We start from the raw sequence: 27,289 nt of genomic DNA on the forward strand, positions 1-27,289 counted from the left end.
ATCCCAGCTCTCCCAGCAGAGCTGCTCCATCCTCTGCCCATCCTGGAGCCTCCTCTGGCCTGGCTGCAGCAGCTCCAGCTCCTCCCAGGGCTGGGCTCTCACCTGAGCACAGGGACAGGACAGAATTCCCCTCCCCTGCTGCCCACGGAGGGTTCTGGACTGGGGCATGTCCAGCTTCCAGCTTTGTGCAAAACTGGAAAATAAAAAATAGGGATGTCTTGAAGGTTCTGCATTGGTCAGCACAGGTTTGGGGGTCTGGAGCTCAGGGTGTCACTCTAGCAGGAGGGGGACAGTCAGCACCGTGCAGCACAAGAGTGACTGGTAAAGGTCAGAATGAGTCACCTCAGCCCTGCTCTGGTGCCTTGAGCAAAGCACAGTAAAGGGAATTGGAAGAGAACCCATGAGGTCCAAGACTGGCAGTGAAATAAAGCCAGGAAATGCAGCAGAACCTGCATTTGTACTTGGGAAATGCCAAGATGATTTATGGTTCTATTTAGGAGCACCATACATTTTGCAATCTATATATGACTTCTACCAGGCAAAAGTAGCTGAATTGCTTTACATTTGCTCTGGTTTTACTGCTCTGCAGCATCACAGGATTGCTAACTCAGATTGATGGGCTTGTTTTTGAGCACTTAATTACTTTTTTACCCTGAGCTTGTTAAGAGCTGGATTTCTTGTGATTGTTCTCTAAGCATTTCCGTATTATTTCGACATGTATATTGTACCATTTTCATTTTTCTAAAATACCGAATGTGTAATTGTTTTATTATGCTCACCAGCCACTTACAGAGAAGAAAAATCAGCCTGTGATGAATTGAAGAGGCAGATTTTTCCTTTCTCCTGGAACTTTCCCTGAATTCACATACACACCCTCACCTTCGTAAACCTGTTGGAACCCAGCATGCTAATGGAGAGACAGGTTCCTTAGCCACAAAATTAAATAGGGAAAAAAGATGTTGGCTGCAAAAGAAATTCAGATAATGAATAGTACTTGAGGGTTTGTGTGAGTATTTCGGTCACAACTCACGGATTTCAGGAGGGCAGCATTACAGGCACCTCTCCTCCTCCAGCACAAGGTGGCAATGTTGGATCAGAGAAACAGCGCAGCCGCGCACATGGGCTGCAGGGCATTTTTACCAGAATTTTCTACCGCGCCTCACAGCCAGCGAGAGCCCAGTTTTGAATATTTAGCGATGGTGACTCTTGCGTTGTGCTCAAAGCAGCCTCGGGCTGGGTGCCGGTGAGCGTGCTCTGGGACACAGAGAGCAGCGTGGGGCCGGAGGATACTCTGGATGTCCCGGGCACCCCGGATACCCCGGGGATTTCCCGGGCACACCCCGGTGCCGGCGGGGCCGCTCCCCGGAAGCAGCCAAGGGGAGCCGCGAACCCCGCGCCCCCGGACCCTGCACTCCTCCCGCCGGGGGGCGTGGCCTCCGCCGCGCCCCGCCCCCCGCGCCTTCCCATGCTGCCCCGCGGAAGCGCAGACAATGAGCGGGGCGCGGGCGGCGGGCTGGCGGCGCGCGGTGCAGCGGAGCTCTCGCGAGAGCAGGGTGAGCGGCCCGCACGTCTCGCGAGAGCCGTAGCGGCGGCGTCGTCTCCTCCCCGTCCCCATCCCACACCCCACATCCCTTACGGCGGGCGGGGCGGGCGGTCCCGGCCAGCGGCGGGAGCGGCGCGGACTCACCGGCGAGATCGGAGCCGAGCGGGGCGGCCGCCGCCGGGCACGTGAGCGGGCGGGCAGCGGGCGGGCGTGCTCTCGCGAGCGCGGCGAAACGCGCGCGGGGCTCGCGCAGCCGCCTCAGTCCCTCTCTCCTTCCCTCCCTCATTCCCGCCGTCCGTCCCCATTCCCCCGCCGCACCGAGCGGGAGGCGCCGGCCCGCAGGTAGGAGCGGCGCCGCGCCCCCTGCCCGCCGCCATCTCGGGGTGCCGCGGCGGTTGCGCCGCCGTGCCGGGTGGGGGGCGGGCGGGAGCGCGCGGCGGGGCGGTGGGGGGCGCGGGCCGCGCGCGGCGGTCACGCGCAGGCCCGGCCCGGCCGGTACCGCGGCCCCCGGGGCGCCCCCGCCCGCCACCAGCCGGAACTGCGGCCGCGCCGGGCCCGAACAAAGCCCCGGCCGCCCCTCGCCGCCGCGCCCCGCGCCCGGGGCCCGCAGCCGTGACCCGGCTCCGCTGCGCTGCCCGTGCCTGGGGCTCTGCCCTGCGCCCCGCCCGCGCTTTGCAGGCGGCCTTGTTCTCCCCTTCTTCCCTAACTCCCTGAAGGCCGTTAGAGTCTAAAACTGCTGGGTTTGATGCTCGTCTGCCTTTAAGAATTAATGAATTGAGCGAGAAGAATCTTGACAGTGCAGGCAGCCGTTTGACCCCTCTTTCTACTCAGTTTTACTTTCATATAATGCCGGCTATGCTTACAGATTAAGCTGCGCGGATGGTTTTTTTGTTCCTGTGGTGGATTGATACGTTCCGTTTCTTTAATGTACCTACTGTGCTTCCAGAGTCTGAGTAATGAGATACAAAGTTTGAAAAGAACTTTCTGGGAGCCTGAAAAACTGCTTTGTTAAATGATAAATGAGGCGTTTACGCTGTTGAAAGAAAGCTGAACCATCCCTCAGGTTCCAAATGTGTGACTGTTTTTCTTTCCACGATTCAGACCTTTGGGAAAAAAGTATCTCATAGTGGTTCAAACTGCTGAACGATCTTTATTCTTTTTACTCAGTGTTAAATTCTTCAGGCTTCTTTTGTACTGTAGGTGATGCTAACTTCCTGGAGTCAGATAAGTAGGGAGCAGCTCTGGTCCAAAATGTAAGTTTCTTAAAGCAGTCTGTATAGTCTCCCTGGGGAGAAGAAAAGGGTGCATTTTCAGAAGCTTCATTACAAAGAATCTATTGATTCAGTGGTTTAATCTTCTCATATTTTGAAACATGTTAATATTTAAGTTTTCAATGTGCTAAAATGCCAAATAGTTTTGATAACATGTAGTGGAAGATACTAACATTTTTATTGTGTTTCCAAGTTAGTGAACTTCTGTGTTTTATCACAAGAACGTCCCAGAATGATTCATTACTGAATTCTGAGTGAGGATACTGGCACTGAGGCCTTGGACATGTTTGTGAAGTGATAAGCCAGTGTTTGTACTTCTGCATTGTGCACTTGGTGTTACACACATCCTGGGACTAAATGATGGGAAAAGAACTCCAGAGGAATTCCTAAATGTGTCCTTAAAGTGTGGATATCCATGTTTGCAAAGATAAAAACTTAAATTAAAGAGGGGGAAAGAAGATTCAGTTTGGGGCTCCAGACTGAAGTTCCATTTAGCTGTTATATTATACCCACTTGAACTGCACTTAAATAAAAACACTCATTAATTTGGTAGGGAATTAGGAAAAGCTGTGTGCTGCCCTTTGCTGTGATTTGCACATGTCTCTGCTGAGAGATTTGGGGAATACAAAGGTATTTTATAATGTAATACTCGACAGGGTGGCTCAGCAAATCCAGGAGAGAAGCTGTTGCAAGCAGAGCTGCAATTAAATTATTTCCATTCAGTTTGTTCATTTATAAGTGGTTTTTTGTAGCCTCAGTGCTGCTTCCTTTCTTCATCAGCTCTCTAAGTCAACAAGTCTTGAAAACAAAAGCAAATACTTCATGATATTTCTGAACTAATTTAGTTTGTGAGTGTTTAAGTACCATATTGTGCAGTCATAATTTCAACAAAAGGGGTTTTATTTTGAGCATTGAACCAGTGAAACAGTTCCTTGAATTTCCTCTGCAGTTAGAATACTACTTGCAACCTCAAGCAGGATTTCAGCTGGGAAAGAACAGGATTTTATCCCAGCCCTGGAAATGCCTGGGGGCAGACAGAAATTCAGTTTACCAGATCAGAACACAGAACTTGTGTGGGGTTTTTAGTTTGGGTTTTTTTTTTTTTTTAATGGTAAAAATTTGGTCTGTGTTTGAATCACATTCTGTAGGACCTGTTTATTGAATTGTCATTTGTTCAGGGGTTGGTGTCAAAATTTTGGTTTCTGAGAGGCTGTTGGTCACAAAATATGCTGGGGATGAAGGGGATTGTGTCCTTGTGCTACCAGCATTTCTTAGTGAAATCCCCCAGCATTCCACAGAGACTCTGGTTTTGGCAGAGCCCCTCTGCTAGTGGCTCCATGGAGTTTTTTGGAGCTGCAGCAACCTGAGTGCATCTGTCCTACTGGAGACTGGGGACTCTGAAGTTGCTGGTGGGGTTGAAAGTGGTAGAAAGGAATGGCTGGATGCCAGACAGGTGTCTGTGATGTGGCAAACAGTGCCAGCAGTTACCTATTGTTTCTGGGTGTTACTTCTTTCCTTTTCCAAAAATACATGGGTTTTGCCTTCCTTCACTACTGTTCCTGGAATCTTTTTGTTTTTCACTTCTCTTTCTGCAAAGGAATAAATGCACTTTTTAAATGCACCTCTTACAAAAGAGGGCTGGTTGAATATATTAAATTACATAATGATCAGAAGTGGGAAACCCATTTCTTTTGTGTTACTTTTTGCATTCAGATGTTGAAAACTGTAAGTCTTTTTAAGATTCTTGATTGCTAAACCAGTCATTTTAATTCACATTTGTAAATATGCTTGTACGGATATCACACTTCCCTGTTCTCAAGCAATCCTCTGCTACAGTCACTTCAGCTCTCTGATTGTGTTCCTCTGATCAAGGAAGTCCCTGGGATGAAGCTAAACATAATCCTAAGAACTGAAACTCCTCCAGTTATTGTGCCTGAAACAGACTGGTTAATCTGTGCCCAGAAAAAGCGTGAGTCCCCTGTGCCAGGTGCTTCTGAAGTTTCTGAGGGCATGACCTTTGGGGTGTCTTGAACGAGATGAGTGCTTTTCTTGCCTGTGTTAAATAACCACTCTAAACACTGGGAGCTGAAATGAGCCACAATCTGCATTTCTCTAAGGCTGCTGGGCAAGTCCTCCTTCTCCTTTGCAAAGACAGTGGCCTATTTTGTATTGTCCAAAAGTTAATCCCTTGCATTTGAAATCCATTGTACTTGGTCATTCAGCAACTAGATAACATCTGCTTCTAATTTCCTTGCTACCATTAATTCTCAGAGCAGCATGGGGGGCTGCCTGTCTAAATTCCAGATCTCTTCCCTCAATAACCCTTTTTGCAGTGATGTGCTGCAGCCAGTTTTGGGAAGAAGCAGAGTTCTCCTGTGGCAGAAGGGATTGCCACACTAAGGACAATGTGTAAGAGAGGAGGAGAAAGACGTGTAGATATTTATGCAAAGAGCAGACTTCCAAAAACTTCTGTGATACTTTTTTCCCAAAGGGTGTGTATGTTCTGCAAAAGCATTGAGTTCTTAAAAAATTAGAGTATGCTTTTCAGCTTGTAGATAATTTTATGTTTTTGCCGTTATTGAATTTATTTGTTCAAATTCAATGTGTTTTGAATTGAAAGTGAAACTGAGTAGAAAGTGAAAAGTTATTTTTCATTTTTAAGACATTTTTCTGTAAATAGTGGAATGGGTAAAAGATGAGTTGTTTTAAGACCAAGATTAACATTAAAATTGCAGTAACTATGCATATATTAAAACCCCCTTAAAATTATATAAGGAATAGGAAGCTGGGGACTTACTTTCAGCCTATTTGTGTTCCATAAAAGGTGACAAGCTGAGGTTATTGTGTTCATCATAATCAGTATATTCCAAGAATTCTATATAATATAAAATACTAAATTAAACTGTTCTCAGGTCAAACCTAATATTGGAGCAAGAATTCTGTAAGCTTTACTGAAAAGAAAAGTTAGATTTTACACTAAGAGGAAAAACCTTCTATAGTGTTTGAAAATCAGCCTCATTTTGGGCTCTGATAACTGTGTACTGTGTAGGATTCAAATTCCTTATTTTTGTTGTCTGCCTTTATAGAAAGAAATCTCTTTTGCAACTTAGAGATCCAAATTGTTTTCATTGTCTGTATTTGTCTGGAAATCTAATAACATTTTGACTTTCAACTAATTTCTAGATTGCTTGATATTATATATTTTCAAATCTTACTATGGCCAAATTTCTGTCCACAGATCTTTTTTTTTAAAAAAAAAAAGGTGTATCTGCAAGCCTGTCTGTTCCCAGTGTAGCTGAAATGAAGTGGAGAACAATTAGCATAACACTTTCAACTAACTTGTGTCTGGCTCTCAGGCAGCTCTGTTCAGTCCTACCCATCTTGTTGCTGTGACTCAGTGGATGGCACCTCTCTCCAAAGCTGGCCCTGCTCCATGAGAACATGTCTCTGTCACATCCTGGCATGGAAGCAGCAACACAGGAAATGCTGCCTTAGGATCACCTTAAACCTGACCCTGTGGAAGTTAAACATCCTTTGGAGTGAGAGTCAAGACCTTCCCCCACCTCTTTCCATTGTCTTAAGGGATGGGCTTGGTTAGGAGTGGGGTGCAGCAGTTGCAAGATGAGTGGTGTGATAATTAGTGTTTTTTTGAGGATATTCACATTTGTTGATTAAAGTGCTCAGTACCTAATTGGGTGTAGGACATTTCCTGACTAGCACTGTGTGCTGTGTCTTCATCATACACTTGTCTTACTGTCCCACTTCATGCTTTTCCATAAAATTGTCCCTGTCTGTCTTTGTCTTGGTTTTTCTGCCATCTTTCCTATTTTGATTTTTCCTTTGCCCTTCCTTGGGTGTTTGCAGCTGCAGGAGCTGGGTGTGGTTCTGTAAAGCTCTGCTGTGGGGTCTCAGCCGGGCACCATCCCTGCTCCCGGGGTGCCATGGGGTTTGTTCCTGCTAATCTCTGCAGCAGCACACAATGAACTGCCAGTTGACAGCTGTGACAAGAGGATTAGGCAGCATTTGTTCAAATAAAGGATGTTTTTGAAAAGTGGAGAACTTTCCTGATTTAGTGGAAACTTGAATAGTGTGGGTCCTTGCACTACCAGCAGGACACGGCGAGCCTGTCCTGACCACAGGGGATCTGTGGAATCACTGCAGGCTCAGGAAGCCCTTTGGAAATACCAGATTTTATGAAGAACCCAGTAAGTTCAGCTTCAAATCCTTCTGAAAGTGTGTGAATGAACTAGGAGGAAATTTAGGTGTTAAAATTGAATGAATAAGGATTAACTTGTAAAATTGTCATAAAAGTACTTTGAAGAATACTGAATGAATGTAAGATAAAAGCATGGAACTTGGGTGAATATTAGAGTTCCTCTGTGTTTGAACTCCAAAGAGTCTTAATTTTTGCAATAGACTTCTTCACTGCTTTCTGTTCAGGTTTCCTCCAGTGTGGGCCCCTTCTCTGGGACATCTCCCATAGAATTCACCTGGTATGCTCCCCATGTGTTTGTGTTACTGTTTTCCTCTGAAGCTTTCTGCAGTGTTTTTCTGTCTTCTGCCTCAGAACTTTTCAGCCTATTTTCATCCCCATGTTTCTCAGTCTCTTTTTCTTAACAAATGGCACACAGTTAAGCTTCCTTTAAGTGTCTCCAGTGTATGTGAATTTTTAAAACGTAGCTGAAATGAGTTTAGATGCATTGATGACAGAGTATGTAGCAAATTGCATAAAGGAGATAGTTTGCAAAGGTGGAGTTGTGTGAGTTGTGTGTATTTTGTGTATTTTTAGGGGAATCTGTAGGGTTTTTTACATAAATGCGTAATTTTGTAACATGCTGAGAAAGAAAATCCAAGTGCTTTTCAGCTTTGTGCACTGTTGGAGCAGGCTGTGGGTTGAGCAGGCAGTTGGGATGGAGAGCTCTAACCTTGACCTTTGTCCTTCTGTTTCCAGTACAAGAGCCATTGCCTTCTGCAGAGCTGGTCTCTTCAAGGAAAAGTCTTTGCTTTCATTCCTCCCCAAATTACCTGTTCTCTTGGGAGCTGACTTCATTTGCAGCTGTGCAGTCTGTGCCTGTTTCTTTTCCAAATGATTCTGTGTTTGATGTGCTCCTCAGGGGCAGTGCTGGAGAAGCAGAACTGCTCTGCCCACTCTGGGAAGGGCTTAGTGGCCTCAGGGACCCAAGGACAGATTATTCCTGCTGGAATATTTTCACATGGGTGGAATTGCTTTAAACTTTGTGTATCTGTCCCAAGGCTGGAGGAGGATGGGGTGAAGTATTGCAGTTATTTCTGCTCTGCCCTAAGAGAACATTCTATGCAATATATTCATTACAGTGTGCTGTGGATATTGATAGACTGCTTAGTTTAAACTTCATGTAAGTGCAGTTGAACCAAATGTTGGAGTACTAGGTTACTATTTCAGTGGGACACTAAAGAGTCACCTCTCTCTTGTGAGCAGAGTTTTAGGAGCTTTAACTCCCACAGGTGGTCACGGTGTCAGTGCCAGCCCCAGGCAGGCAGTGCCATGGGATCTGGTGCCATCTCCTGACTCACTGGGGTCTCTTCCTGCTGTAGCAGGGTTTTCCTTGGGTCTCCCATCCCAGCACTAAGCCCGACCTTTTTTACTTTGAGGTCTGAGAGTACAGGCTGATGTCACAGCTGCCATGTAACAGAGTAAAGATTCCCTTCAGAAATGCTGTTAGCAGCATAACTGCAATTGGAACAAGAGGTCTTGTTTACTTCCTGCAAAATGTAAAACTTGTTTTTCTTGTTCACATCTGTCTTCACATCAGTAATTGGAATTTGACTGCATAAAGATTGAATATTATGTTTGGTCTTATTTACAGATCTTATTGCAGAAACTTTTTACCCAAACTTCAGTTACTTTTAACTTTCTTTCGTCCTGTTCTGTGGTGGTACAGGTTTCATTTTCAAATATGTGTAATATGCCAAAGTCATCTTGAATTCTATGGGCCTAAGTTTTTTGTGTTCTTCTCACAGAGTACAGTAATGGTAGGGTATGAACAAAGCCATTAAGCAGAGATCAAGGCTTACATGTCAGTAAACTTGATAGATGCTTTCAGACATCACAAACTTCTGAAATTCACTTTTCATCAGTGTGAAAGTAGCTTTTTGTGGAAGAAGAGTAGCATGTATAGGAAACACTACTGTATTTTTATCTGCAATAATATATGTAGGTTCTGGGTACCTCTTGAATCTGTTATGTGATAAAAGCCTTGTAAGATTGAGATCTTTAATGTTTTTTTAGATCAACATGATGCATAAGTTTAAAACTGCATCTGTTTAAAGGGATTTATGACTAAAACTGCTTGTTTTTCTACAGAATTGTCTGGTGTTTCTCAGCTTGAAGAAGATCTGCAGTCATTATTGATCCTCTTTCTTGGCGTTACCGTTTTTGAAGTGAAGTTTGCCTAGCTTTCTAGTGTGAGCTCTCTTTGCAGCCATCTTAAAAAAAAACAAAACAGAACTAAGCCAAAAGAAATTTTTTTGATCCGTAAAGTAGACAAGCTCTAGTTCTACAATGTCCAAGTCATTCCAGCAGTCATCTCTGAGTAGGGATTCCCAAGGTCATGGGCGTGACCTCTCTGCAGGAATAGGCCTTCTTGCTGCTGCTACCCAGTCTTTAAATATGCCAGCATCTCTTGGAAGGATGAACCAGGGTACTGCTCGCCTTGCTAGCTTAATGAATCTTGGAATGAGTTCTTCATTGAACCAACAAGGATCTCATAGTGCACTGTCTTCTGGTAGTACCTCTTCCCATAATTTGCAGTCTATATTTAACATTGGAAGTAGAGGTCCGCTCCCTTTGTCTTCTCAGCACCGTGGAGATGCAGACCAGGCCACAAACATTTTGGCCAGCTTTGGTCTGTCTGATAGAGACTTAGATGAACTGAGTCGCTATCCCGAGGACAAGATCACTCCTGAAAACTTGCCTCAGATCCTTCTACAACTTAAAAGGAGGAGAGCTGAAGAAGGTTATGGTAGAGATGGCAGATCATCCACACGGGAACCACCATACAGAGTACCTAGGGATGATTGGGAAGAAAAAAGGCATTTTAGAAGAGATAGCTTTGATGATCGTGGTCCTAGTCTCAACCCAGTGGTTGACTATGACCATGGAAGTCGTTCTCAAGAATCTGGTTATTATGACAGAATGGATTATGAAGATGACAGATTGAGAGATGGAGAAAGGTGTAGGGATGAATCTTTTTATGGTGAGACTTCGCATAACTATCATAAATTTGACAGTGAGTATGACAGAATGGGTCGTGGTCCTGGTCCCGAGAGATCTCTCTTTGAGAAAAAGAGAGGTGCTCCTCCAAATAGCAATATTGAAGACTTCCATGGATTCTTACCGAAGGGTTATCCCCATCTGTGCTCTATATGTGATATGCCAGTTCATTCTAATAAGGTGAGTTATGCACCAGATACTTCTATTTTCCTTTACGTTGTAGTATCTGTTCTGTTTTTACTTATTTCTTTAATTATTTCTATGGCCTGGTTGCTTTTGAAATGATCTGAAAGTTGGTTTGAGAGTGAAAAAGGCGCTGGGTTTATTTGCAAGGTTAATTGTTGACAAACATTGTAAACCAGGGCTTTACATTAATGTATTTTATTTGCCCAGATTGCTTAACTTCAAGTCAAACAGCTATCATCTACTGGGATATCTTGTTTATATTTTACATCTACATGTTCTCTTAACCACAAACATCTGGCATTCAAGCAGTTTTGGGGTGGGTTTTGGTATTTTTTTGGTTGGTTTGGGGTTTTTTTTGCAGTGTATCTGCTGTGCCATTCCGGAAGCTAGTTTCAGCTCTCCTCCACATCTGTCTTGATTGCTGATTTATGTGTAGTTAAGCTGCATTCTTGCACAGTTCTGCTTTTTCCCTGTCCAGAGGGAAAGAGTTAATGTAGAGCCCTGGAACTTATTTGCAAAAGTAAAAACCACGTTTTAGATTAGCTCATTCTTGCCTTTTTAATTTCACTTTAACACTCTATCTCATACTATGGCTGAAATTTGTTGTCATTTTTCTCCTTTTTTCACAACTTTCTTAGAACACTTCAGACTCACTTTTTATTGTCACATGTTGCATCTATCCCTGTAGACTCTCCGAGCAATCAGTCTGCTGTTGCAGTATCCTGCTCTGTGTTCCTAGTAGTGTTCTTTACTTGGCTCCCAGTAGAGTGGATCTTCGGGTGTGTTCGGTGATGCTGAGGTTCCCTCTTAGATATCCACGCCTAGTGCAGCTCTGCAAAGGGAGCAGGTTACTCAACATGATTCAGATGGTGTTTTCAGAGCCTTCTCACTTTCACCTTTTCCAATGTACTCATCTTGCTGATTTCCAGGATACTAGGCAATTTAATTGGCTAATTGGCTAATACGGTGCCCCTCTTGTCACAATTAGTGGCTAATTAGCTGAAGGCCTTCAATTGAAAACGTAATACGTGCTATTACTGTGAAATTGATGCGATGTGGAATTGCTGTTACTAACCATTTCTTTGCAGTTACCTCTCAAAAAGTGCTGTTCTGTACATCTCATCTTTTTGAAACACAAGAATTACTCTGTCCCTGCAAGGAAAGGATCAAACCACTTCTAGAGCACACGCTGTATGGCTCCACCTGATCTGACAGTTTATGAACTTGTGTTGCTTTAATTACTTTTTATATAAAATACAGTAATGCAGGTTTCTTGTCTCCTGTGTTTGACGTTTATTTTCATTGAAGTTTGAAGTGTTAACAGTTTAGCTGCCATGCTCAGTTCTGTAAAAGGACTTCATTTGGTTAGATTGAAAACATTAACTTCTGAGGCCCTTGAAGATGGCACCCAGTGGTCCTGTAAGTAGGGGTCTTTTTAGATCTTTATTTTAAAGGCTCGTGGCTCTTAGTGTGCTTTGGAGTGCAGATCTAATGAAAGGATATCCACATGGAAATACCTTTCCAGGTATGAGGAATACCAAATGACCTCTTCTGTAACATGTACAGCTTTTTTTTCTTTTAGGAATATACTTTGACTTAAAAATTGCTAGTACACAATAAAATATTTGGATTGGCTCATCTGGTTCTTATGACCCAAGTTTGGGCCTTATTTCTGATTTCAGAAATCATGTCACCACAAGAATTTTTCTTTCTCTCCTTCTTTCCTCTGCTTTGTATACCCAGCCATTACAGAGCTCCTTATTTTGTGTCTCCCACAAAATCCAATCAAGTAAAACAACTTTAAAAGTAACCTGATTGGAACTAAAATGTATGGAAAGCAGAAAGGGAATGCTTTTCATAGCTGGGACTATGTAAATTTATTACTGTAGTAACAAGATTTTGTCTTCCCCACCTCCAAGTAAAAATATCAGATTTTTAAAAGTGTTTGATTAAGCCATGTGTATTTTAAGTGCAAGCAAGGTGTTAAACATCCTTAGTGTAACTTAAATTGGCAGATTAGTCTTTTTTTCTTTTTTTTTTTTTTTAATTTTAGTGATGTTCTTAATTGGTTCTTTAATTTGATGTGCGTGTATTTTAAGACCGAGTTTATTTTCTGTCTGAGAAGTAAATTGTGCCCCAGTTACTTCAGGCATTTTATCAATCCTGATCCCTTTATCAGGAAATGAGGTGTTAGAGCTGGAGGGATTGTTTTCCTGCCAGAGACAAAGGCTGAGCAACCCCAGCAGATGAATTTGGTGGTGAAACACTTGAACCTGGCTCATCTCAGAGGGACAACCTGGCTGTGGCCCTGGGGGATGGCTGGCTAAAATTAGGTGCTCGAGTGTGGCCTCATTTTCTGAGGAACAGTGTGTCCTCTGCCTTGCATCAACTGAGCCAAAGGCGAAGCTGGGTTTGCAGAAACTCAGCTTCTCTCACTTAACTTGGGGCCTTCATGTTAATGAGTTCCTGTAAATACAAATATCCTGGTGCCCCAAAACCCTGGGGAAGGGTCCCTTTCAAATGGGTGCAGGCACAAAAGGAATCCAGATTAGGAATTGTGTAGCAGAAAGTTCATGTAGATGAGCTACCATTGTTTGCTGGGGAAAAGAAAAATCTGTAGTTATAATCACATCCCCCTTTAGTGCCAATTTAAAAGCATTTGAATGAGGATTAAATCTCCCAAACTTTGCCTGTAGTTTGCAGATATCTTCTGTATCAGTTTTGTCTTGAGACAGATTCTAAGCATGTTACGTATGGTGGAACCAGCCACTGAGGCTTTACTGACTGTGTCCCCAGGTTTAGAGGGGTTTGGGGTTTAAAGGACTCTTTTCTAGAGTGTAGTGCTAACACTTGCTAGCAAGTGTTGAAGTGAAGAAACTTCATACTGAATGGTTCATCGATTTTTTTTTTTTTCTTTCTTTTTTTTTGGTGGATATTTTTCATCCTAATTGCCTGTCTATTTATAGTTGCAGAGCCTACATCTTGTACAGTTGACAAGAATAAGTGGTGCTCTCATTTTACATCTTGATAAAAGGGATGACTTCATCTTGCTTCGTGTCAGGAGCATCATGGAGTAATGCTGTAGTACTTTGAGAGACCTTAAATCCAGATTTTTCTCCTTTATGGGAAGTGCAAGTAGGCATGTAACATATGGAAATGCTACAGTGAGCCTTGGGAATGTCTCACTGTACCCAGGATTGCTGTAGTGTGGCAGGGACCAAGAATCTGGAAAGATGAGGTATTAGGCAGAAATCCTTTGTGGGTGCTGAGCAGAGACAGACATGTAAGAAGAGCCACATAAAGCACTTGGCAGTGCACTTTGTGTTCATGGTTGAAATAGTGACTGATAAGAAAAAACCTTCAGTTGGAGAAACCTTCAGCCCCAAGGTTCATGAATGATTCTTCCCCTTTATCTCTGCTAGTCCCTTTCCTCCCTGAGGAGCAGCAGAGTGAAGGTCAGGCTGTGCCTCCCAGATGTGCAGCAGGGAAACTCCAGAGCTTCTGTCACTTCACAGACATGAATAAAGCACAGACTTGTGCTCTTACTTGTAAGAGTATAAAGATACAGAGATCAGGTACTAAAATAAGCAACTCCCTCTGTAGTTAAAGCAGTCTGCAGAGAAAAAGTAGAAATCCCTCATTCCTTTGTAGTGCTAAAACCAGAGCCAGCAGGAGTTTTACCTGGATGATTTGGTTTAATTTCATTATTTCTCCTTTATACCATCTTAATTTAGATCTGCTTTTTTCCTTTATTATTCCCTTCAAGTGGTCATATATTTTATATTTCACCTGTATACTTCTGGTTTGTCCTAGCTATGCACTTAGATTTCTTTTAGTCTTTCCTTTCTGAATTCCGTGCAATTTCTTGGCCTCTTTGTGGTTCTAAAAATTGGAGTGTTTATTTCATATTAATCTGTAGAAGTCTGAGGAATGAAGCAGAGTAGAGGAAATTCTGAAAAGCCTGAAGACAAACAAACAGCCTTCAGTTCCAAAGGTTGCCATGGCCCTGTGTGCCTTGGTTGGAGTTTTGCAGGGAGCTTTGCACTCTGAGGCAGGAGCAGCCCCGTTCCCATCAGACACCATCAACCAGGTTAGCAGGGAAGAGGCAGGTCCAGAGTCAGTGTCTCCTCCAAGCACCACAAACAGATTCCATTCACTATGGATCTGAAAGACAAGACACTGCTCTTAGGCCAGGACTTTGTAGGAAGAACTCCATGTGTGGCTGCTAATTGTGCCTTGTTTACTTTGCTGCAGGAGTGGAACCATCACATCAATGGAGCGACTCACAGCCGCCGCTGTCAGCTGCTGCTGGAAATGTATGAACTGAAGTACAGTAACTGGGGAGGAGGGCACAGCCTGGCATTCTTGGGGCTCCTGTGCAGGGCCAGCAGTTGGACTGCATGATCCTTGGGGCTCTTTGGCAGCTCAAGATGTTCCCTGATTCTAAAGAACTTGCACAAAGCAGGTTTAGAAAACGTCCTGTGCCTTGGAGGGAATAAAAACAGCTTGGAACATCTTCAGGACAAAAAGGGATCCTGGTTCATAGCTTTGGAATCCTGATGTGTGTATGTAACAGCTGGAACTTAGCTGTTGAGAATCTATTGTAATTCTAGCTCCTGACACCAACTTGAGCATTTTTTGCTGTAAAACTAGCAGTTCTGCAGACAATAGGGAGTTGTCCTGAAGAGCAGCATTTGTCAGTGCTGCTCATGGCTCTGGCTGTGGGCCTGCAGTGTTGCCTGTGCTGCAGCTGTGTTACACCTCCAGGTGTTGCTGTTTGTCTTACACAGCTGGAGGAGATTGCACTCTATTTATATTTTCTTTTAATTTTGTTTCTTTTAAGATACCCAGAATGGAATCCTGACAGTGATTCAGGACATGGAATGTAAGTAGTAATTAATTTTGAAGCATTTCTAATTGTTTATTTGAAGCTAAGGAGGTTCCTAACATTTTATGTGAAACGGCACACTTCTTTTGGTTTACATGGATTCCTCCTTTGTTTTCCAGCTGAAGGGCAGCAGTAAAAGTAACCTGAGTTGTCTTCATAGAAACTGCAGAAATTCAGGTGTTCTGTGAATGAAAGCTTCACAGTTTCTTGGTTTAAAGTGACATTGTGTTTTCTCCTCTTTCTAGGGGTGATCCCTTTATGTTGCAGCAATCTACAAACCCTGCACCAGGAATTTTGGGACCACCACCACCTCCATTCCATCTTGGAGGACCTCCTGTTGGACCCAGAGGTAACCTCAACAGGCACCTACCTTCACCAGGCTTCATTTCTTGCTAGGTTTTTTGGTATTTTTTTTTACTCTTATTTTAATTTGTCACCAGTGTTTTAAAACAACAAAAGAAAATGCTTTTCTCAGCACTAGAACTGAAATACTTTGGCGAGGGGACTAAAGACTGGTGCTGAGTTTTTCCCTGTCTTCAGGGTAACTTACCACACTTCACCTTTCTGCCAGCTGCCCACTCCCTGTGGCTGGTGATTTTTAACTGAGATTAAGCTACCCATGTTGAGCACTTGGATTTTCTTTTTCCTGTGTAGGAGGTTTTTGTCTTCTGAGTAGCTTCATGTTGATGGAGTTTTCTGGTAAGAAATCAGTATCCTAAGTGTTTTTCCCCCCTATTTTCAAGTGAATTTGAGAAATAAATTGGAATACCAAGTGAGAAGTGGGAAGATGCACGATGCAAGCTTTTTCCTCTCAGGAAAGGAGGTTAAGAATCAGATTCTTGCCTGATGCTCTTATTTCCTACCTTTTAATTCAAATGACTGAAAGAGCAAAACTGATTCATTTACCTGGATATCCTGACAGAGTACAAGTATTTTAGGTATTTTTTAGATGATAGATGCATTCATACTTAATCACATTAAAATAACACCTAATTTTTCAAAATAGTTTTTCAATTTTTCAAAATATCTCAGTTTTAACTGTAGATCAAACTACTTGAAAGGGGGTTTTGCTTATGTGTGGTGGTTTTGGGTTTTTTTTGTTGTTTTTTGGTTTTGGTTGTTTTAATGGATATTCTGATTGAATAGGTGATGTTTTTAGAACCTAAACCCTCATTTCTAAAAACTGTGTTTTAGATAAAGAAATCTCACAGAGAAGTTTTCCTCTGGCAAATCTTATTTAAAACAGGAGATTTTTTTTCCCATGGGTTGTACTTGCTCTCTGCTGTTTCTGAACAGCAATAAATGCAGTTCTTTTTCTAATCTTAGAGTAAAGAGAAGGAGCAGGAATGAGGATCTCAAGTTCCAAGAGTTCTGAAATAAATAAAAAACCTTTTAGAGTGCAATGAAATAATTAGTTTTTAGAACATAATCTCACTCTGATTTTACAAGTTGACATATCTTTTAAGAACTTGTGATGAGGCATGTTAATCCCAGTCTTACAGGTTGAACTAAGATTGTTCATTCTTTTAATTTCTTAAAGGAGCTGGAAATGGAAATATGCAAGGACCCAGGCACATGCAGAAGGGCAGAGTGGTTAGTATTAAAATTCTTTTTTTTTAACTCACATTTTTGTTGTATTTTCTGTGCTTTCTAAAGGTGTTGGTTTGGTTAGGGTTGTTTTGGGTTTTTTTTAATGAATTGATTGTCTTTGGAAGTGCTATTTTAGAATTTGTGTGGATGGAAGTACTGAAGCTTTGGCATGAGACTGGGGGTTTGTTGTGTTGAGTACTCTACAAATACTTATTCCAAAACTGTAGAGAACTTCTTTAGACATTCTCTTCATGATGAAGCTGTAAGAAGTGAACTTAAGGAAAGGCAGCTTTGGCATGGAAGGCATTTTACTCTGGAAATCTCTATAAATTCTGTGCCCTTTTTGGATACATCTTGTTTTGGTCCCTAGTGAAGACAGAGAACAAAATTTTTAACAATTTAAACAGAGCAGTAGAGCAGAGCCTTGGCAGGCATTAGCATTGCTGGTACCCAGGTTTTTCATGCTGTGTGCTCATGCTTTGTCTTCAACAGGAAACAAGCAGAGTTGTGCACATCATGGATTTCCAGAGGGGAAAGAACCTGAGATATCAGCTGCTCCAGCTCGTTGAACCTTTTGGGATAATCACAAATCACCTGATCCTGAACAAAATCAATGAGGTAAGCTGGGTCCCAGGACACTGCTGCTGGGGGTGTCTGAGCTTTGTTTTTGAAACAGGACTTGCTCAGCCACCAGTGAGATGCCACAAGGGGCATGTGGGGAAGGAGGAGTGTGTTTCCAGAAATGCTCCACTCCTGGTTGGTTGGTCATTACTTTCTCAACACCACTACATTCTGTTCTTGCTTTAAAACTGTCTGAAAACTTACTTGGTCTTACTTTGTGTTATGGAGTGTGTCTTATTTTGAAGTGTGAAAAAAAGCTCTACCACAGAAGTGGAAAAAGCAGGAAGCAATTTAATGTTTTGAATCTTAATCTAGGTGGAATGTAAACAAATGAAATAGTTCTGTTTGTGCACCTAAATAAAATGCCTGAAATTTGTGCCAAGTTCTGCAGGTCAGTTCATGTTGTAACAAAAAAGCAGTTTTCATTTCTGATGCAGTTATTTTTAAAAGGAAGCATGGAAGAGCTTGGAAATGTGAAATGAATTTAGATTCCTAAAAGAGCAGCTCTTAATTTGATTTTGTATGATTTTAGGCATTTATTGAAATGTCAACCACTGAAGATGCCCAGGCTGCAGTGGAATATTATTCAACAACACCTGCCCTGGTGTTTGGTAAACCAGTCAGAGTCCACTTGTCACAGAAATACAAGAGAATAAAGGTAAAACACTTCTGCTTTTTTTGGCATTGCCTTTTTTTAATCTGGGGCACTCAGTGTTATAAGGTTGCTGCATTTAAATTGTTCTTAATTTCTGTCCTTTTCAATGCACCAAATTAATCAAGGGAGCCATGTATATTTTATATATATAGGTCTTAAAAAATGTCTTTCCCTTTTAATCTTAGAAACCAGAGGGTAAACCTGACCAAAAGACTGAGCCACCAAAGCCAGAGCTTGGTCGTGTGATCCACCTGAGCAACTTGCCTCACTCGGGCTACTCGGACAACGCTGTGCTCAAACTGGCTGAGCCCTATGGCAAGATCAAGAACTACATCCTCATGAGAATGAAAAGCCAGGTGACTGCAGGGGAGCCCCTGGGGCAGGCCTTGGAGGGGGTTTCATTGGGAAATTACCCATTCGGTTGGGGCGTGCATGGACTTGCTGCTCTGGCATAGGTTTGGCAATAACCCAGGGTTTTAGGTGGAGGTTTGCTTTGGAACTTCCTGTGAAATGTCCCTGGAGTATGAGCTGCTTTAAAAACAGAAAAAAGGTATTTTAGCATGGAGGCTTAATTATTTGATTATGCAGGTTTTGTGGAACCTTGGGACTGGTTTTTTAGGGCTGAAAAACCATTACCTACGAAACATAAATACAATTCCACTGTTATATGTTTCTTTTATTACCCTTTATTTTTCATTCTTTAAAACTAAACAAAAGCAGTCCTGTGCTTTTCTAGCTTGGAAGAGAAAGATTTGAAGCCAGACCATTGCATGTGTGTAGTGAAATGCTTTGGATGTGCATGGACATGATTTCTATAAATATACACGAGTTTAAACTACTTAGCTCTAATTTTTTTTCAGCTTTGCTGTCCCAGTTCGTTGCTCCCTTGAGTAAAATAAGGAGTTCCACTGCTTTTTCAAAGAGATGGGTGCCTGAATCCCCTAATGCCACACTTGAGAAGTGAAAAGTTACTAGCCTGTTGTGTGACTCCTAGGAAGTCCTCCCTGACCTTATTTCACTGGAAAAACAAAATCTCTTTGCTGTCTAAGTTGGCTGCTGAAACAGATTTCAGTTTTTTGGCAAGGATACTCCAGCCCAGATGTGTTTGTTTAAAGCTCATTCAGCAACCTTAGCATGCCATAGGCTTGTTCCCAAGAGGATCTCCCCACAAAGCTGGAGGAGCAGCAGTTGCTGCCTTTCTGTTTCAGGCTTCTCTCAAAAAAACCAAAATAAAATACAGAGGTAGTCTCGCAGCTCCCCTGAATTTTCCAGGTACATCAGCACTAAATAAGTTTCATTGTGCTGATGCTTTTTTATTCAAATCATATTTTACTTTATGGTGAGTTTTCTGGCAGATCTTAAAAATGCCTGTTTAATTTCAGAACTATCTCTGGGATGTTCTGAATTGAAAAGCTGGGGTTTGTAGAGCACTTGGGTAAATGTTAAAGTGTTTGCTGAGGATGGATGTAGCTGAAACTCATCATTTTGTTTCAGTATTTGTGTTTTAAGTTAAATAACTTTGCCTGGAAAAGTGTTGTGTGGTTCAGAGTTCTTCTTAATGTGTGTTTTAATCTTTTCAGGCCTTTATTGAGATGGAGACCAGAGAAGATGCTTTGGCCATGGTTGAGCATTGTGCCAACAAAGCTCTTTGGTTCCAAGGCAGATGTGTGAAAGTGGATTTATCTGAAAAGTACAAGAAACTGGTGTTGAGGGTAAGGAGTGCTTGTATTTTTTTAATTGCAGTTCAAGATGTAAAGGGAAGTAGATGCCAGCCATTGCTTATTGAGTTGCATGTGAAATTGAACAGTTGGCTTTAATCTTTTCTGGCTCCTCAAGTGCAGTTACTTGGCACCAGTGTGGGGTTACAAGGATGAGTTAAAGGATATTCCTTTCAGATGAAACAAAACCCAAACAGTTACTATAGTTCAGATTTTAGGGTAAATTATGTATATTTTAATTAAAATTGCTCCATTTAGAACACTCTCTAATGTGGGATCCTTTGGGTTTTTTGGTTTTTTTTCTTCCTCTTTGAAAGTGAAGAAGGTTTGTGAAAAGTTAATCTATCAGAACTGCACCTCTGCCTATGCAGCTCATACAAAGGGAGGGAAAGGTTGACTGAAAGGAGTTTTTTACATAACACCAGGGTAATATTCATGCAATTATAGGTGTTTATTCATCAGACTGGACAGGAGGTAGAAAACTGAGATGAGCTCAGCTGGTCAGAGCATGGTGCTGATAATGCCAAAGTTATGGGTTCAGTCCTTTAAGGCCATTCACTGAAGAGTTGGGCTTGATGATCTTATGGATCCCTTCCAACCCAGAATATTCTGTGATAATAATAAAGTTCTGGAATAATACAAGCAGGAGAAATCTGAACTGTCAGGCTGTCTCCTAGAAACATCAGCTTTGTTGTGGAGCATGAATAAATCTTAGCATTGCACATGGGAGCACAGCAAAATGAGCACTTGGTGACAGTTTGAATAGATTTCCTTGTTCCTGCCTACAGGTGACATTTCCTGGTCAGTAATTCAGGAACAGGTGAAGTGGTGGGAGTCTGCTAAAGGTTTTCCACTAATGACAGGGAGAAAAGTACAGCTTAGGAGTGATCTGTGCCAGTGCCTGCATTTCATGCTGTTGGTTCATAAACAAACCAGGAATTGTATGGCACTTTCCTGGAGGAGGATATCCCATTTGTTTTGTATTGAATCCTTACTGTGAATAAAGGCAGGGCATTTCTATGTTGGTTAGGTTCTGTCTGACATGAAATAAAAGCTTTTCTGATCAGTTGGTGGATGGCATGGGCAGAGTTCTGGGGGTTAATGTAGCTGTAAACTGGATTGTAAACTGGATTGGATTCTGGTCTGAATTAATGCTGCAGCAGTTGTGTAAGTCACAGTCTATTGTGACTCACAGGTTTCTGTTTCTTTAAATTTTATTTTAGATTCCAAACAAAGGAGTTGAACTGCTGAAAAAAGATAAAACCAGGTAATTTCCTATTGTTAAAGCATGATGTTGTTTAAAAGAAATATGAAAATACCTTATTCAGAGTATAGAAACAATACCAAAGAATCAGGCAAGCTTTGAGATCAAATGGTTGGTGGTTGTGCCCAGAGATGAACTGTTTCAAATATGCTACGCACCCTCTCCCTCTAATGATGGAGATTTCACAGCCTCTTCAGGCTCCTCAGGAAATCCTTTGCAGTCCCTAATTAGCCTTGCCTTCCTGTAATTTAAACCCACAAGCAGTTGTCCTGTCTTGTAAGGATAATTTCTCCTTGGAGCAGCCTTTTGTGTGTTTGAAGAATGAATGATGTCCTTCAGGGTTTCCCTCAGCCTTCCATTTTCTGAATTGAAATCCAGTAGTTTCCAGGCTTCTCTAAAGAAATATGATCTCTTTCTTCAGTAATTTCTGGGCTCTCTCCAGGTTTACAAGCAGCAATTTTCTTTGTTCTTTACAGAAAGAGAACATATTCCCCAGACAGCAAAGATTCTCCCAGTGATAAGAAGTCCAAAACAGAACCTGCTCAGAAACCTGAAAGTGGCAATGCAGAAGAAAAAGCAAAAGAGGAGAAACAGGAGGATGCTGCTGAGCCTTCTTCAGGTGCCAAAAGTGGGGAACAGGCAGAGCAAGATGAGCCCAGTTTACTGCTGGAGTCTGAAGATGAGCTGCTGGTGGATGAGGAAGAGGCAGCAGCACTGTTAGAAAGTGGCAGCTCAGCAGGAGAGGATGCAGATGTTGCCAATTTAGCTGATGTGGCTACTGAGGAAAAAAAGGACACACCTGATGATGCAACTGTAAAAACTGAGGGGAATGCTGCAGCCACTCCAGCAGCCAAGAAAAAGCTCAAAAAGGTAACTCACACTGTGAGGTGCTGTGTGGGGGATGCCCAGTCTAACTTAGGTAGCACACCATGTGCATTCTGTTGCAGAACTTCCCCTGGGGGTCTTTAAAACACCTGTCTGGAGAGGAATAGGGGTTAAAGCTGCTGTGAAGAAAATGGAAGATCTCACTGGATGTCACTTGCACATGAATTCAGTTGCAAGTCCCTGGTTCTGTTTTGACAGAAACCTTCAACATGTGGGCTTCTACCCTTGTTGCTTGCTGGGGATTTGCTTGCTTTTCTCCTCACCTTTTTTTGACTAATACTTGGCCAGGAACTGTTCTCCTGAGCCCAGAAATTATGTTAAAAAAATAATGTTCTATGGATTTGAGGCCAGCCTGGGCTTGGACAGAACTGCATGTACAGCTACACCTTACACTGAGAGACAGGTAGGGCCGTCTGCAGTTAGCCAGGGCCCCTTCCTCTCTAGAGAAAGGGAAAAAAAATTGGATTCAAAGTGTTTCCCGTCACAGGCTACTTGCTGTGAATTCCTTTTTCTCACCACATCATCCCACACTCTTGTTGGGTTTTATGTCCTACCTGCTTTGTTAATCATACTCAGTTCTGTGGAGTGGTGTGCAGGGTTTTAGTAATTTGTTGGCTTGGAATGTTTTGCAGGAAGGGCATGTTCCTCATTAGTGAATGAGATGTGCATGGATCTCAGTTTTGGGGGATCCTTGTCAGGAACCTGGATGATGGTGCTGAAATGGCCATGCAAACAGCATTTCCCAGTTTTCTTAGTGTACCTTATATAGTATGTGGGCTGTGATCAACTGCTTCAGACCCAAACTTCATTCCTTGAAGACCCACATTCACAAACCTAATCCTGCCTCAGTCCTACTCACAGTTGCTGTTAACTGTGTGGAATAGTGATATCTCCATATCAGCAGGAGCATTTCTATACATTCAGCATTTAAGCAGTCCCTCTTCTAATGAAACCTGGATTTTCAGCGGCCTTCGCAGTTGGGTGGTTGGTGGGTTTGGGTTGGGTTTTGTTTGTGTTTTAGTGGTTGTTTTAATGTGGATGCTTTAAGCTTTCTACTACTTGAAAAGAGCTTTTAATTCTTTTTAATGAACTTTCATTCCATTTGTGGGGACAGAATAGTTCTGGTAAGGTTTTACCTTTTATTCAGCCCATGAATTCAAGGACTCTCAAATAGAAACAAAGTTTGTGCACTCTATAATTACTTTCACGTAAGGTCATAAGGTGTTTCATGTTAAAAGAACTTGCAGCTTGAGATTTTAAGGTGAAATCACATTGCTGTGGCAAAACAATGACTGTGAAAGGGAATCCTTGATTCAGGGGTACAGAAAGAGCTGAGTGACACCGAGCGAGCGAGGCGGCTCTGGCAGGAGGAGTTTGAAGGTGTGTTTGTGTGTGTGTGGGGGGCTCAGGAGGGGCAGCAGTGCAGGCTGAGCTGACCCAGGCCTGTCCCCGCAGCGCTACGTGGGTGGATTCCCGCGCAGCATGGAGGGCTTTGTCACCCTGGACGAGGTGGGCGACGAGGAGGACTCGGAGCACCAGAAACTGCGCAAGTCGGGGCTGGCAGCCAAGGCCAAGGGCGAGGACAGCCTGGCAGAGATCAAGGTGGACAAGATGGAGGAGGCAGAGCAGGAGAGTGAGACGTTAGAAAACGGCACCAAGAGCGAAGAGAGCGCCAAGGCCGAAAGCGCTGAGGGCACTGATGCTGCGGCAGCGCAGGATAGTGAGAAAAGCGCCCAGGAAAGCACAGAGCCCCAGGGCGAGCAGGAAACAAAGAGTGTCCTGGAGAAACCTCTTGTCCCAGATGAGTTCAGGATTGGGCCATACCAGCCAAACATTCCTGTGGGTAAGGCTGCTTCCATTTCTTTTCCAAAGTGTCTCTGTGCATCGCAGTAGCGTTTCTCATTTCATCTGACTTTTATTTTTGGCAATACATTGCCCCATAGCCTTTCATTTTAGGGCTTCCTCCTCCTTCCCCTTCTTCACTCCCGCCCCAAACTGAGTATTTTCTTCCTTTTTTCCTTTGTTTCATAGCGTTTTTCATAATCCTTTCCTTAGGCAGAAATTGAAAGTGGTATCTTTTAGCAACACAAAGTCATTTCCTAGCACAAAGCACAACAGCGACAATAGTTCAGAGTCATATTAAGTACTCCAAAACCAATCACAAAACATTGTGAGTTCTTGAAGGAACCAGTAAAATGGACCCTTAATCTCAAAGGTTGATTTTTAAATTAAAAAAAAAAACAAAAGCCTGCACATATGTAGTTACTACTAGGCCCCTGCTTGACTAAACTAAAACAAAGACTTTTAAAGATAAAGCAGTTTTTAATGTAAAGTAAATTATGGTTTTAAGATTTAGCTGAAATGACATATGACATTAAAAGAACTGATGTAGAGTAGATCTCTTAGTTTATTTTGTGGTGTTTACTCCTCTAGGTGTGAATTATGTGGTACCCAAAACAGGGTTTTATTGCAAATTGTGTTCCCTGTTCTACACAAATGAAGATGTTGCAAAAAAGACCCATTGCAGCAGCCTTCCTCATTATCAAAAGTTGAAGGTAAGGCAAAAACTTGTTCATTTTAAATGGCTTGATTCTTTCTGGGGAATAGAGCTCAACAAGACTGACTGAAAATAAAAAGTACCTTTCAGGCAGTGGAAATTGGCTTACTCTATAACTTTGAACTCTAGGTAGACCTATCTAAAACGTCATCTTGTGAAAATAAAATGCAAAATACAAAGTTTAAAGAGGGGCTCCAGCATTTTTTTTAGTCTTGTAAATTTGGATTAAAGAGGAAATTCCAATTGGAATAAGGCCAGGCTTAGAAGTAGCAATGCTGACTAAATACAGATGGCCCAGATCTCTTCCAGTTGTCCCTCTGAGAGTGTTTTCAACCAGTCGATGAAGTTTTTATAGGTTTAAAAACACCAAAACCTTTGCAACTTCTGATTTTGTGAGCACTTTTTCCATTTTCTAACTGGATGAGGTATCACATGATTGCATGGCATGAGTGACAATGCTGCTGCTGTAACCTCATACTGTGAGCTGCAAAATGACCTCTAGGAAGGGGCAATCCCAGAGGAATTCTGATAGTCCTGCAGTGTCACATTAATGCATTTCAGGGCAGTTGATCCCTGAGTTGAAAGCAAAACCCAGGGGCTCCATAGAGAAGGAGAATATAGCACCTCATAATTCAAATATTTACCTTCTTGTAGTAACAGGGAACCCCTAAATAAACAGAGAGCCCAGGAAGGCAGATGGCACAAAAATTGTCACCAAACAAACAACACTGTGAAGGAGTAGATGAGAAAATCAGTTCCCATGCAGGATCTTGTAGGAAGAAAATCCACTTCATCCATCACCATAGCATTTTTTTGGTTTTGTTTGTTTCCATTGAAGTACCTGCTTATGGGACATTAAAGCCTTGATGTAAAAAGGGAAGGGGGGAAATTCTGCCAATTTGTGAGCTTTATTACTTGAATGAAACATGATTTGCTTTGCTTTTTCCATGGCAGAAATGATCAGTGAGGTGCTTGTGGGTGATTGTGTGACAGTGGTGGGGTTTGGAACTGGGGAGGGAAGGGGGGAATTCAACTTCTGTTTCACAGTGGCACTTGTGGAGCTGGGAGTTTCTTTTGCTTGGAGGGCAGGAGATATGAAATAGGTGGATTGATGTGGCTACCAAATGTCATCAAAGTGGTACCAAATTCCTCAGACTTCCAGGGAGGGGGATGTTGTGTCCCTGCCTCTGTAGAGGGCACATTCCACCCAGGTAAGTGGCAGAACCATATCACAAGTCCATGACAAAAAGGGAAGGAATTCCCTTGGCTTGCCAAGTAGAGCTCCAATCCAGGGCAGGGAGAAGTGCCAGCCTTGTTAGTTATGACCTTTGCAATTGCAATTAATGTTCACAGATTTTAAACTTGGAAATTGGATTTATGTTTGTGTTCTTTATGTTGTTCCTGTGAGAAACTCTTTGAATATATCCCCAATAAAACTGCTTTCTTTCAACAGAAAATTCTGGATAAAATGGCAGAAGAATACAGGCAAAAGAAAGAAGCTTAAGAAGAAGGAAGGCTGTAAGGAAAACGTGGCTTTGTTTTTAATGTTAATCTTTTTTAAAAGCAGTACAAGTAGTAGATGGAAATACTGTATTTTTTTTTGTTTTAGTGAGATCCAGTAGGCATTATAGGTCTGTTCATGTGTTAAATGTTGTAGCAAAAACCATATGCAGTTAAGTTAATGACAACAATTTGTTCTTAATGTGAGAATGGCAACAACTTTTCGTTTTGACACTTCAAGCTATTACAGAAAAAAAAATTCTTGCACCCTTGTGGAAAGCTCATGTATGAGAAGAAGACTGAAATGAAACTTACTACTTTCAAGCTTCAGAAACTGTCTTTCAGTTCCATTCTGAATAAAAAATGAAAAGTAATACTGTATTTTTATTTTATCTAGAACATTCCGTATTTTGGTCTGAGCCTAGCAGCTATTTAATTTTGAGTGTAAGGCTGTCATTGCATTTCACTTTGGAAAAGTCTTTAAATGTAAGTTGCATTTTTAAATGTTGAATTGCAGTTTCTTTTAATGTCACTGCTGTTATCTATAGCAAATAGGAAAATTAGTGATTAGTCAGCTTTACAACTTTGTGATTTTTTTTTTTCCTAAGCTCTTGATAGACTTTCCTATTCAGCTATTCAGTGTATTCTTAGTGAGAAGTAAATGCCCATTCTCTGACCAGTATTATTTCCTCAAGCTCTTCCTGCTTTTACTTGAATCTCGTCACTGTCGTACATCTCTGGTATATCAAAGCAGCATTGGAGTCCTGAAAGGGACAAAGGTATCTTTATATTCTTCACATGGAAGTTTTCATACCTGCATTTTAACACCATTTTTTGTTAAAACCTGGTTTTGTCAAGACTCTTTAGAATTGTGCACTTAATGTACCTGCACATGTGAGATGTGAACAGGATTTGCATGTGTAACCTGTGTTTATCTGTAGTTTTTGTTATTTACTGCTTATTTGTGACTTCAGGTTACTAAAGTGATTCCCAATAAACAAAGCTAGACCACAGTGATTTGTTATAGATGTTTGGCATGTTAACCAGAGTGTCTGCTGAACTCTTTATCCTGTGCCACGCCACCACAGCAAAACTTGAGCTCTCTTTTTAAAATGTGCATGTTTTTAACACCTGTGCTTCAGCAGCTTCCTGCATAACTCTTCTTTCTCTTCCCTAAACCCTCTTGCATTTCCAAACAAATTAAAATATCACTTGTTAAAGCCCTGGTAGGTATATTCTGCTGACACTTTTATTTCTGGAGTTCTGTTCTCATCAGAGCTGAAGCCACATCCCATTCATGCAGATAAAGCAGACTGGGGCCAGTTCTTCCAGCCTGAGCCTGCACCAGGAGGCTTTGAT

At 42.2% G+C, this 27,289-nt stretch overlaps 1 protein-coding gene across 7 annotated transcripts; it reads left to right on the forward strand.

Annotated features, from left to right (window-relative positions):
- Window positions 1-1,462: 1,462 nt before the first annotated feature.
- On the forward strand, window positions 1,463-26,943 carry MATR3 (matrin 3). Of its 7 annotated transcripts, none has more exons than XM_079319760.1 (15): window positions 1,464-1,553; window positions 9,158-10,246; window positions 14,507-14,568; window positions 15,096-15,137; window positions 15,386-15,489; window positions 16,681-16,733; window positions 17,223-17,348; window positions 17,884-18,009; window positions 18,192-18,362; window positions 19,587-19,718; window positions 20,948-20,991; window positions 21,465-21,858; window positions 23,329-23,716; window positions 24,307-24,428; window positions 25,884-26,943. In XM_079319760.1, exons 2-15 carry the CDS (start codon window positions 9,356-9,358, stop codon window positions 25,932-25,934), a joined length of 2,706 nt encoding a protein of 901 aa, XP_079175886.1. In that variant the 5' UTR covers window positions 1,464-1,553; window positions 9,158-9,355; the 3' UTR covers window positions 25,935-26,943. The 7 variants fall into 7 exon arrangements, with proteins under 7 accessions (XP_079175885.1, XP_079175886.1, XP_079175888.1 ...); XM_079319757.1 differs by lacking the exon at window positions 1,464-1,553 and adding an exon at window positions 1,581-1,724; XM_079319756.1 differs by lacking the exon at window positions 1,464-1,553 and adding an exon at window positions 1,589-1,885.
- Window positions 26,944-27,289: the final 346 nt, after the last annotated feature.

Source organism: Erithacus rubecula (genome assembly GCF_903797595.1).
Source record: "Erithacus rubecula genome assembly, chromosome: 16".
NCBI lineage: Eukaryota > Metazoa > Chordata > Aves > Passeriformes > Muscicapidae > Erithacus > Erithacus rubecula.

Coding starts and splice junctions, on each gene's coding strand:
- MATR3 (XM_079319760.1), top strand. CDS start 9,356: ATGTCCAAGTCATTCCAGCAGTCATCTCTGAGTAGGGATTCCCAAGGT. Junction 14,569..15,095: donor TGTCAGCTGCTGCTGGAAAT/GTATGAACTGAA, acceptor GTTTCTTTTAAG/ATACCCAGAATGGAATCCTG. Junction 16,734..17,222: donor ACATGCAGAAGGGCAGAGTG/GTTAGTATTAAA, acceptor TGTCTTCAACAG/GAAACAAGCAGAGTTGTGCA.